The following is a 12,809-nucleotide window of genomic DNA, read 5'->3' on the forward strand; positions in this document are numbered from 1 at the left end:
TTTTAAAATGTAATGCATAATTGAATACAGACTATAGATAGTTACTTATAACAGAATTTATAGTTAGGTAAGTTAGGTTTTCTAGATATATAGAGATGTATTTGAGACAGATAAATAGTCTTCAAACCTTTCAAAGACCTTCAGAAAATGGCATTTAAAATGGTTTAGGGTTTTTATTGACAATGAAAAATGTCTGCTCCTGGCAGCACCAATTACGTCTGAGAGGAAGATGGGCATCGAAGAAACTTGTTATGGAGTTTACTTTCAACATGGCAAGATTAGCCATTTGGGCAAGAAACTGCTCTTGCCTAGACTGTTTGACTGTTGTTGTATAATCTGGACATGCAGGACCCACAGGAAAGTGACTGCTGAACTCAGTCTTACAGGGTTCCTGCTTCATAAAGAGTCTACGAGACTTTCTGCAGGACACAGAGAAATGACTGACAGACTGCCAATGCAGATGGACAGTTTGAAATTTCCTGCTTTGCTGAGAAGTGTTCCAGACACATTGTGGCCTATGGGTTGAAGATGGATGCCCCAACGTTACAGAGGAACTTTGGGTGACTGTCCAGGTAGCAAGATGTCTTTGTCAATCCTAGTGATTATATATTATCCTTCTGTGGTCTTTGATGGAGTTGAAGACAGATAGTTATAGTTATAGTTTTCCTTAGTTATGATAAAAGATAAGCTACATAGAACTTTAGACTCACAAGGATGGGATGGATGATATTTTCTTTAGATCTTGCTAAATGTTAATAGACAAAATGTTGTAACTGTGTTCTTACTTGATAACTGTTCTGTCATATACAATTTGACTATGTTAAAGTTAAGACCTTTCTTTTTGTTTAAACAGAAAAGAGGAGATGTTGGGGAAGTCCTGTGTATATGTCAATAAATTACTGCTGGCCAATAGGAATCTAGATAGGTGGGGCTAGGAGTCCAGGAGGATTCTGGGAAGGAGAAACACAAGAGAGTCAACATGTAACGCCATGGGGGTAGGAAGCCTGGAACTATTCTCCAGTAAGAAACATACTTAGATTAACAATTATGGGGTAATTACTTAAGTCAGAGCTAGCCAGTTAGAAACAAGCAAGGCCAACAGCTTCATAATTAATATAGCCTCCTGTGTGTTTATTTGGGACTGATACGGCTCTAGAACCAGGCTGGCGGGAAAGCGGCTCTGGAACCAGGCTGGCGGAATGGCTCCTACTCAAGGAAAAAGCTTCTCTTAACACCTGCCTTTCTTCAGATTGTGTTTTTTTTAATTGTCTCTATTTCAGTTTTCAACTCTTGCAGTGTTTGCATTGTTTCTTGCAATTTTCAGTTTATCTTTTCATCCATTTGTTGCCTTTTATGAATTTTTTGGTTTGTGTTAAGAGAAGCTTTTTCTTTGCTAGCCGCTTTGGTTTATCCCCCGCCAGTCGCCTAGGCTCTGCCGCGCCAGCCTGGTTCTAGATCCGCATGAGTCCCAAATAAACACACAGGAGGCTATATTAATTATGAAGCTGTTGGCCTTGTTTGTCTCTTACTGGCTAACTCTGCCTTAAGTAATTACCCCATAATTGTTAATCTAAGTATGTTTCTTACCGGAGAATAGTTCCCGGCGTCCTACCCCCATGGCATCACATGTTGACTCTCTTGTGTTTCCCCTTCCCAGAATCCTCCTCGACTCCTAGTCCCTCCTATCTAGGTTTTCTATTGGCCAGACAGTACTTTATTGACAAATGCACAGGCAAATAACAGGACTTCCCCAACAGGTTTGTTCTCTCTTCCAGTTCTTGCATTTTTTGGTTTGTTTTTTCACCCATTTCTTTGAGGGATTTTCCCATATACTCTTTTAGGGCCTCTATCATTTTCATGAAAGTGGTTTTAAGGTCATTCTCTTCTGCTTCATTTGCATTGGAATGTTGGAGTCTTGCTGGTGTGGAGTCTCTAGAATCTTGTGGTGTCATATATGGTTTTCTGTTGCTGAATTTGTTTTTGTATTGTCTCTTTCCCATCTCTTCTTCTAGTGGGTGCAGAAAGAGCCCCTTACTGGTCTGGTGGTTAGGGGACCAGAGTTCCCTTTTGGTGGGTGCTAGCAAGTCCAATAATCTGGTAGTTCTTCTATTCCTTTTCCTCGTTCTGGTCCCGTGGGTGGAGAAGAAGACTAATAATCTTGGGTGCTTAGCCTCCCACCTGGTCCCCTGGTCTCCCTGGATATGCTAATTTCCTGGTCTCATTGGTGGGAGAGAAGTCCTGGAGTCTGGGGTGTTAGGCTTCCTCTGGGATTGGAAGGTCTGTGCAGTTCCCAGGCATACCCATGCACTGGAACACAGGCCCCGATGCAGGGCCTGTTGTACCTGGTCCCGCCGGAACAGTTGGTCCCCTGGTCTCCCTGGATCCTCTGGTTTCCTGGTCTGGTCCCACCAGAACAGCTCATGGATTAGTATCTTGAATATACTTTTAAACTGCAAATGTTAAACATCATAAAAATCAAATTACCTAATAAATTTATAGAAAACTGATTGAATATCCAGTTTTCTAAATTAAAAAAAGACAGGTACTGTAGGCATAAGTCCCTGAACAGGAAGATAACCTCTCCATGGTGCTGCATCCTCATAGAACCTAGGAAGACAAAGCAACCATGAGGGGGAGGTATTTGAGAGGAGGTAAAATAAAGGCTTCATTCACTTAATGTGAAATTTCTGTCTCTAAAATCAGCAGACCACACAATCCTGATTCCAACTGTATAAAAGAGGAAGAAGAAATTCCAAGTCATATCAGTCCTTCAACTCTTTTCCTGGGCATGTTTATAAAGAGAAACTGAAATAGTTCAGTTTTCATTAACTGAAATGCCCTGCATTGTTTAAACATATTAGTGATAAATGTGGTTACCAACATGTGTCTTGTTACATCGAGGAAACAACAGCCTGGATTTGGATTCTCCACTGCTTTTCTGTGTCTTCTGTTGCACTGTAGCTTATGGTTTCTGGCCTATCTGTAACCTGTGTGTGATATATGTTTCCACCTTTGTTGGCATGAACCCCGTCTTGTGAATCTGTTTGTTGCTAACAAAAGACTTGTACTCTTTTCTACTAAATGACACAGAAATCACCATATGGGGGAGGACTGAGGGACCCTTTACAGAAGAGTTTCACAAATTAATTGCTCCAACTGACCCCAAGGCACTAGTAAAACAATCTTCAGTTATCAAAAATATCCACATGCTGCTTCCAGTATTATGGTAGATATTTGTTATATAAGGTTTGTTTCAACCTATTTACTGTTTTCAGAAAATGATTGTTATAATATACACACAAACACACATATTCATGGGGTCAGGGGCATGAAAGAGAACACAATTTAAGATTATTGCTGTGCATTAGCTTATGTTGTAAAATTTGATTATGAAGGAAATCCAAGGTATGTAAGGTTGGTTTCATTGTTCTCTTAATGCTAGATTAAACAGACAGGCTGAGCATACAGCAGGATAGCAGTCTTAAGTGACCTCAAGACATGTCATTAGCTCCACTCTGGGATCCAGCAAAAGTTCCAGTATCCTTGAACAAAAGGGGTGTGTCTATAAAAATGTTAATGGGAGAAATGTTTTCATAATAATGTATCACCACAATGTTGGTTAATGATGCTTCTCAGGAGTGTTTTTCATAGGATGCAATTGGGTTAAAAATTGAAATACGTCTGAGAATAAAAGAACACATTGCAGTATCTCCTTCAATGCCACAGGGTAGAGTAACACAAGAACTCCAGTGCATCTTGCTGAGGCATGAGACCTGATGGACTTGGAGCAGACTTCCAGCCTACAGCGCAGGAGAGGAAACAGATTTTGCCAGGGCTGCTCACACCCAAGCATCTACACACTTCTGGGTTATCCTCAGAGCCTCCTGACGTGTGGGCTTCTGAGGCACAGATTATGTGCCAAGTGTGACCCCTGCACAGACTGTTTTGTCAGGTGGAAGGAATTGTGGTTTATAGTGAGAACAGGGAGGAAGCCTCCAGCTTTAATCCATGGTGGTCAGACAGGATTCAGGGTGTTGTTTCATTTTTTTTTACTTGTTGAGACTTACTGGGGATCTCAGGCTCCCCATGGGGCACATTTGAGTCAGATTCTGCTTTAGTCCCATTCAGAGTTGAGGATGGAAGACTCTACTTCTTGTTCTTCTGCTGTGGCTATTTGTATGATTTGTGTGCCAACCAGAGAAACAGAGAGGCACACAGCACAGAGGAAACAAAGCGACCCTAAGGCTCAGCAGCCAGGCCCCTGGTACTGAGTTTGTGTTCAGCTCTCCCTGTGGTTTCTGCCACTGTGTCACTCAGAGCACAGTAGTACACAGCCGAGTCTGACTCTTGGACCGAGGCTTTCTGCAGGTGGAAGGAAGTGGATTCTCTATCATAAGTAGCTTCAAAACCTCTGCTGCTTCCCTTCTCGTTGGCCTTCGAGACTCTGAAAAGGAGCTGTGGACCTTCTCCGGGATACTGCACGTACCACAACAGTGCTGGGTACCCCGAGGCTGAATAGTTGCAGTGAATAGTAAGAAAGTCCTTTTCTGAGAGGGCCACTTTACCTTCCGTCTGTGTCACTGAGTCTCCATGGGTTCTTGCTGCAGGAAAACAAAAACACAAACAAAACAGATATGTGTATCACCAAAGCTCTTGGAAGATTTTAGAGCTCAAGATTTTCTGGCATAAAACAGTGAAAAGTTTAAAGCCCTTACTTACCGAGTATGAGGAGTATCACAGTCCCGAAGCCTAGGGAAGAGTCCATCTTTAGTGGCATCTAGACAATGTTCTAGATGCTTAGCATGTTGAAAAAAGTAACAGTGAGGCTTAAACTTAAATTCATACAGGAAATACTATATATATATAGTATTAGGGCGCTCCGCCACCTGGTGGCCAGAGAGTAAATAGTTAACTATGGCGATATTTGCTACAAGACATGTAAATAATAAACTCTTGGGTTGGATGAGAAACACTGCTAGTTGGAAGGACGGATTTTCTCAGTTTTAAATAAATGCAAATTTTTATTTTTGATTTTTCGAGACAGAGTGTTTCTGTATTGTTTTGGAGCCTATCAAGGAAGTTGATCAGTAGACCAGGCTGGTTTTGAATTAACATAGATCCGCTTGCCTCTCTTCCTGCGGAGTGCTGGGATTAAAGGCGTGTGCCACCAACCCGGTCAGTAAATTCCAATTTTAAGACATTTTTTAAAATGAGGTTTTTCGGGGGAGAAGTCACATTGCATAAAAATTACTCATAGACTTCAGAATTCCAGGACAAGTGAAGAAAAACCTAAGTTATCGAACTCTATGCAGTGATCTGAACTTTTGAAAATGATTCCCCTTCACCCTTAAAACATTTCCTCCTAACACAACCTGACTTGCTCTCTGAACTCAGTCTACACAATAGACTTCACTTTCTGCCTTTGCCCACACCAGGATTCTCTCAGCGTTTAGGTTAAGCTCCACCTGTTTAAAACATGAATTTCCTTCCTGGAGTCTTCTAAGAAAACACCGGGATTAAATGTGACAATGCTGTACGCCCTTCCAATTTCTTGTTGTCATGTTCATAGTCGTCCTCATGTAATTGTTTGGATGTCATTTTAGGATTGTTTTATTGTCTTTATGGGTAACTTTATGTCCTAAGGCATTAAATAGCTAAATCTGTGGTCACTTTGCTTATGCATCTTTCACATTTTTTCTTCTGTTGGTGATGTACCAGTAGCCCATGACAATTGCATCCTCTCTGTTTTAACATTTAAGAAGGGAGCCATGTTTCCCTCTCATGGTTATCAGATGTGGGGGGAATGGACTTGCTTCTCTGGAGCAGGGGCACACAGCACCCTGGATGGGATAGGAAACAAAAGTTGCAGCTTGGTCTACCGTCCTGATATTTCTAGTTCAGATGTTATTGTATTTTTTAATTATTATTTTTGAGATTATGATTTCACCACAAAATTTCTTCCTTCCCTTTCCTCTCTCCAAACTCTCCCATGTACTCCTTCCCACATTCCTTCAAATCCATGGGCCTCAATCATTTTTTACTAATTGTTGTTGCATGTTTACAAGTATATGTATATACATACGTATTCCTACCTATCAAGTTCATATAATTTTATTTTTATGTATGTTTCCAGAGGTGACCATTTGGTTCTGGACAACCAGTTGATGTGTTCTTCCATGGGTAAGGCCCCCTCTATCGTATCCAGATTTCCTCACTTTCCTATACCTCTCCGTGCAGGGTTCAGGCCCCATGAGCTGCTCCCTGTTCACTCTGACATGTTCATAAGTATCATCATGTTTCGATGGTCTTGTTGGTGAGACTTTATATGTAAAACTTCTGATATCAGCAAAAGATACATTTTTTCAGAAAACTCCTCAAACTTTGGCTTTTGCAATCATTCTGCCTTCTCTTCTTCAGTGTTCCCTGAGGCTAAGGTGCAGAAGCGTTTTGTAGATGTATCCACGGGGACTGGACTTCATAACTGCAGTTTGATTGGTTGTGCTATCCTTTAGTGGTCTCTATCTGTTGCAAAGAGAAGTTTCCTTGATATGGGGTGAAGACTACAGTTATCTGTGGGTATAGGACAATTATTTATAGGTTGTTGTTAGGGATTATGCCGGTTTCTTAAAAAAGAGGTTGCCGATTTTCCTTCAGTAACCATGACTTAACTCGCACTTTGTATGTTAGCTAGGTTTCCAACACCAGACATGGTATCAATATTGTCTTCAGTCCCATAAGAAATCTGTTGGGTACCATAAAGGTGTGTGTGTGTGTGTGTGTGTGTGTGTGTGTGTGCGTGCGCGCGCGCATATGCCATTGCTGCACCTGTAGGATTGCTGTGCCCTGTTGAATGTTGATGTGGTTCATAGGCAGCACAGCTAGGTGGAACTCTAAGTTGTTTTCCTCCTTTGGAGACTTGTATGGCACTCTCTTGTACCAAGAAAGCTAGTCCTCTGGAAGGGGCATTCAAGTCAGTTCTTGCTTAGTGGTTTCTGGGCCCTGTGTCTGAAGTGACTGGTGCCACCTGCAGTAGAAACTCACCACCTTTGTGGGGTAACCAAGGGCAACAGAAATGGGCTGTATGTTTTGGGAGTCTCTTGGATAGTCCTGGTCACAAACTCAAAAGAGGGCTTCTCATGTATGGCATTAAGGGTTTTATGTAGGAGGTTCTTGGCCCTTGGAGGAAGCACCGTCAGCCCATGGGAATAAACTATGGTATATTAAAACTATTTGTATCTATATATCAGTATCTATTGCATTATAGGAGTTATTTTCTAGGTAAATAGTTAATAATATGATTCCTTCTGGCATTTTCAGACACCCTTACAGTTACTCTACCCACTTTTCTTGTATTTATTTCTCTCCCCTTCTTTAAAGAACTTCCTATTTTCCATTTCTCCTATCAGGTTGCCTGAACCCTGATAGTCTCTCTTACCCTTCCCCCACTTCTGTATTTAAATCCCTCCCCTACCTCATGAGCCCCCATTTTCCCCATTTCCCTGTTCAGATAACCTGAACCCTACTAATTATTGCTATTGTTCCAAATTCCCCTAGCTTGGGAATGACCCCATTTCACTTTCCTAGTTTCTGTTGATATTATGAACTGTGAACCCCAACTAGATATTTAGAATTAGGAACCTTTAATAAGAGACATGTTAGTCTTCCGGATCTGGGTTATGTCACTCAATATGATCTTTTCTAGTTCCATCTATTTACTTGTAATGTTACTGATTTCATTTTTCTTTATAATTGAATAGCATCTCTTAGTGTATCTGTACCACATGTTCATTATCCATTCATTGGTTGTTCAACATTTAGATTGTTTTTACTTCCTACCTATTTTGAACAAAGCAACAACAAACATGACAGAACAAGTTTATGTGGAGATAGATATGCAGTCTTTTGGGCATAGTCTGAGGTGTGGTATGGCTGGGTTATATGGGATATTAAGTTTTAGCTCTATGATAATTATCCAAACTGATTTAGTGGTGGCTGCACCAATTTGCAAGCCCAACCATAGGGAAGGAGTCTTGTCTTTCCCTGCATCCCCTCCAGCATTTATTGTCAGTTCTTCCATGGATATTTGCCTTCTGACTAGGGTAAGATGAAATCCCAAGTTGTTTTGATTTATATTTCTCTAATTTGTAGGGATAGTTAACACGTCTTTCTATACTTTTTAAATCCTTTTTTTTGTTTTTGTTTCTTTTGTGAACTCTCTATTAACATCCCAGGTAGATTTTTCAAATATTTTTTATTTTTAATATTTTTATTTTTTAGTTATTTGTGTATTCTAGATATTAATCCTATCAGATACATATCTGGCAAAGATTCTTTCCCATTATGTGGGCTGCCTTTTCATACTGTTGTTGTTTCTTAACTGTGCAGAATTTTAGTTTCATAAATTCCCACTTTTCAATTATTGGCCTTAATGCACAGACAAATGTAATCCTATCAGAAAGTCCTTTCCCCTACATCATGTAAGATATTGCATATAATTTCTTCTAGCAGTTTCACTGTTTTTGGTTTTACATTTAGGTCTTTGATCTACTTGGAGATAGTTTCTGTACTAGGTTGTAGATACAGGTCTATTTCTGTTCTTCTGCACATGAATATCTAGTTTTACTGGCACAAATGGTTGAAGATGTCTTTTCCTCTCCATCAAATGTTTTTTTGTCATTTTGTCAACTATTAAGTGGTAAAAGTTACATGTGCTCATGTGGGCCTTCAATTTTGTTCCATTGGTCTGCATATCTATTTTTATGAAGTACCATGTTGCTTTTATTACTATGGCTCAGCAAAATACCTTAATATCTGAAATTGTAACCTCCGCAAACATGCTACTGTTGCTCATGATTTTTTTTTACTATTCAGTTCATTTGTGATTTGATGTAAGTTTAAGGATATTCTTTTTTTCTTTCTGTGTATAATGAGATGGGATATTGATTAGAATTGCACTAAATCCCTAAGTAGCTTTTGTATAATAGTCACTGTCACAATGTTAATTATTCCAATCCATGTTGGATAGGCATGGGGTTAGTAGATATTACTTTCTCATTCCTGACATCAAAGTTTTGCCTCATATAAGATGATGTTTACTGTGGGCTTCTCATGTATAGTCTTTATTGTGTTGAGTTGTGTTCCTGCTAGCCCAACATTCTCTAGGACTTTTATCATGAGGACAAGTTGTATTATTGTTAAAGGCATTTCTATGTCTATGAGATGATCATGTGCTTTTTGTCCACTTGTGGGTTTTGTTACATTACTCGTCTTGGGTATTTTAAAGCTTCCCTGTATTTCAGAGATAGAGACAATGTGGTTGTGGATTATAATCTTTTTTAAAATGTATGTCTGTATTCTCTTGGCAAATATTTTATTGGGTATTTTTTAGTCCAATTTCATCAGGGATATTGTCTTGTACTTTTATTATTTTTGTTGTTGTTATTGTAGGTTTGGTTATTAGAACAGCATTAGCTTCAAAGAAGGAGTTTTGGAGTTCTCCTTCTCATTCTATTTTCTTCCATTGTTTAACAAAGACTAGCTGTACATCTTCTTTAAATGTTTGGTGGACTACTGCTATCAATACATCTGCTTCTGAACTTTTTTTTTAATCTTGGAGGCATTTTCATTACTATTTCAAATTCCTTGCTTGTTATGGGTCTGGTTAGGTTGTTGACTACTTGGTTAATTTTGATTGTTTGGCTGAATATAGAAATTCATGTGTTTCTCCTATGTTTTTTAACTTAATGGAGGACAAGGTTACAAAATATTCCCTTATAGTATCCTGAATTTCTTTGGTATCTGTTGTAATGTTTCCTTGTTCACTGTTGATGCTGATAAATTGAGATATCTCGTTCTTTCTTTCTTAGGTTAACCTGAGCTAAAGATCTGCCAATCTGTTAGTCTTCCCAAAGAACCCCCTTTCAGATTCACTGATTGTTTGATTGCTATGTTTCTATTTCATTGATTTCTAGTCTGGTTTTTATTATTTCTTGCCATCAACTTGTCGTAGATTTTGCTTACTCTTCACAACATTTTGAGTTGCATCATTAAGCCATTTGTTTGTATTTTCCTTAATTTTTAATATAGGTATGTAGAACTGTACATTTCTCTCTTATGCCTGCTTTCAGTGTGTGTCAAAAGGTTTTGTTGTATTGTATTTTCATTTTCATTTTGCTCAAAATACTCTTATTTGTTTCTTAATTTCTTCTTTGATGTCTCATCATTTACTAATGAATTTTTTAATATCCATGAGTTTGTGGATTTACTGGAGGGTTTTATTTGTTGGGTATTGGATTGAAACTGAACAGTTCTATACTTATTTATTTACTTTTTTGTGCTTAACTACAATTTTGCTCATATCTAACATCAAAGGTTATAAAATACATGTATATATTGTTCTATTCATATTGAACATATATGCATTCCCTCAATATTTGTCATCTCTTCATGATAAAAAAATTTCAAAATCCTTTCTTCTGTACTTTTTAAATACAATGCACACACTTGACATCTTTAGTCACCTTACAGTGCAGTGGCAAACCAGGACTCCTTACTCTTAGTCTCCACACCCATACATCTGTCTTCCTCATCTGTTTGCCCTTCTGCTCTCCCAGGACTCTGGAAACTACTATGCTATTTTCAACTTCAGTAAGATCAACTTTCTACTCTACATATGAAAGAGATCATGGAGCATTGTCTTTTTGTGATTGGCTTATTTCATTTATCATAATTATCTGTGGTTTGTGCTGCTGCCAAGAAACATGTTGAAGTCCATGATCGGTCCTGCCACTGGATGTTATGGGCAAGGAAGCTTCTTTTGCAGTTCATGACTCATAATGGAGAATGGGAGATATTGAAGCCTTCTGTGGCAACCTCTCCCTACCCCCACCCTTAAAGGAAGAAACAGTCCAGACAGGAAGTCATGAGAGAAAGTACTTCAAAAATGTGATTAAGATGCTGAAGCACAGACTGCAGTTGATGGCTCCGGAGTGGAAGGGGGAAGAACTCAATTATCTTTAAGGCCTGGCTACTGGGAATTTGACCATGCTCCATGAGTATATGGGCAACCTGAATTGGACTTGTATTTTTTCTTTTTTGTGTAAGGGAAGGCAGAAGAGTGGGAGAGTGGACCTCAGAGGAATGGGAATCCAGTTTGACTGGGATACATTGTATGGGGACAAAAGAAGTATGCCCACTAGAACCCTAATCAGATATAGTAAAGAATGAAGTTCTCTTATTTATTTATTTGTGTGTGTGTGTGTGTGTGTGTGTGTGTGGTGTGTCATTGCATTGTGCTCAAATAGAATACAATAAGATTTTCAATACTTTTGAATTTGTAAGATTTTTTTATGCCCCAGGATGTGATCCATTTTACAATATCTTCCATGTTCTGATGAGTACTTTTGCATTCTTTGGCATTTGGATATGGTATTATGTAGTATCCATTATGACCACTACTGTAGGATTTCAGTTAATTCTGATGTTTCTCCTTTGATACTTTGTCTTGCTGAACTGATTACATGAGAAAGTGGGGTATTGAAATCGCCAACTATTAAAAGATGAATATTAGTTTCTGTATTTATATGTGACCTGTGTTTTTTTCTTATGTGGTTTTCAGTATAAAACCATTTCTATGAATACTTAGTGTTTTAACTATTACATTCCATGGGTTATTTCTCTTTTGGTCTTGTCTATTTCGTATTCTGAATGTTCCAATGTGAATTCTTTAGGTGTTTTACTTCTTATTTCTGTGAAGGATGTTGTGGGGTTTTGATTAGGATTGAACTGAATCTTTAGATCACTTTTAGTAGATTGGTCATTTTTCACAATATTAATTCTACTAATTCATGAGCATGAGAGGATTTTCCTTTTCTAGTGTCTTTCTCAACTGTTTCTTCACAGATTTGAAGGTTTTTCTACAAGTATTTAAGTTCCTAGATATGTTAGTATTTGAAGCTACAGTGAATGCGCATGTGTGGATGATCTTTCTCAGTGTGTTTGTTGGTACTGCACAGAGAGGCTCCTGATAGTTGTGAGTAGATTTACTATCCTACATGTAGCTGAACTAACTGATAATTTGAAGAAAATTTCTGATAGAATTTTTGGGATATCTTATATGTAATATAACATCACCTGATAATAATTTGATATATTTTTTCTATTTTTATCCCTTTGATATGCATCACATATATTGTTGCTTATTATGTCAATAATAGTTAAAGAAAAAGAGATTTTAATTTAAGAGGGAATGAGGAAGGGGACATAGAAGGCCATGGAGGGAGGAAAGGGAAAGTGGAATGATGAAAGTGTAGTTCAATTTTCAAATAGTGTTTTAAAACAGAAAGGAGAAAACTGTCCTAAATTGTTTTAAGTGACTTGAAGCTCACTTTCTTTGTTGTGTTTTTAATCTCTACACTATAGTTGGCCTTTTACAACTAACAACTGACAAATGCTGATCAGAAATGCCTGTGGTATATTCTGTGGTTCTAAAATCTTAACTTAGCTGCAGCCACAGAAACATGAATAAAGTAGAACCATATGTCTTCATGTTCTTCCAATTAAATTAAGATCCAGGGTAGAATGTGATGACTAGCGGGTCAGCTATAGCTACCAAGAAGTTGTTCTCTCTCAGTAACAATGCTAATTCTAGAGTCATACACTTAGCACTGAGAAAAAGGCTGTGTTTCTGCCCTGAGCCTGCACAACCAGCATACATGGAAAAGAATCCTCTACATACTCCCCAGAAGCTGAGATCTACTGCCACCTTGTGCATGCATCCTTAACCAGTGAGGCCTCTGCTTACATGTTCC

The 12,809-nt window shown here is 38.5% G+C and overlaps 1 gene segment (V, D, J or C); it reads right to left on the minus strand.

The window, feature by feature from the left end:
• Positions 1-4,239: 4,239 nt before the first annotated feature.
• Positions 4,240-4,823, minus strand: LOC121137797. The segment is given in 2 exon segments: positions 4,240-4,601; positions 4,720-4,823. Coding segments are annotated over 2 exon segments (420 nt in total).
• Positions 4,824-12,809: the final 7,986 nt, after the last annotated feature.

The sequence above is a fragment of the Mesocricetus auratus genome, unplaced genomic scaffold (assembly GCF_017639785.1).
Source record: "Mesocricetus auratus isolate SY011 unplaced genomic scaffold, BCM_Maur_2.0 Super-Scaffold_100707, whole genome shotgun sequence".
In the NCBI taxonomy this organism is placed as follows: domain Eukaryota; kingdom Metazoa; phylum Chordata; class Mammalia; order Rodentia; family Cricetidae; genus Mesocricetus; species Mesocricetus auratus.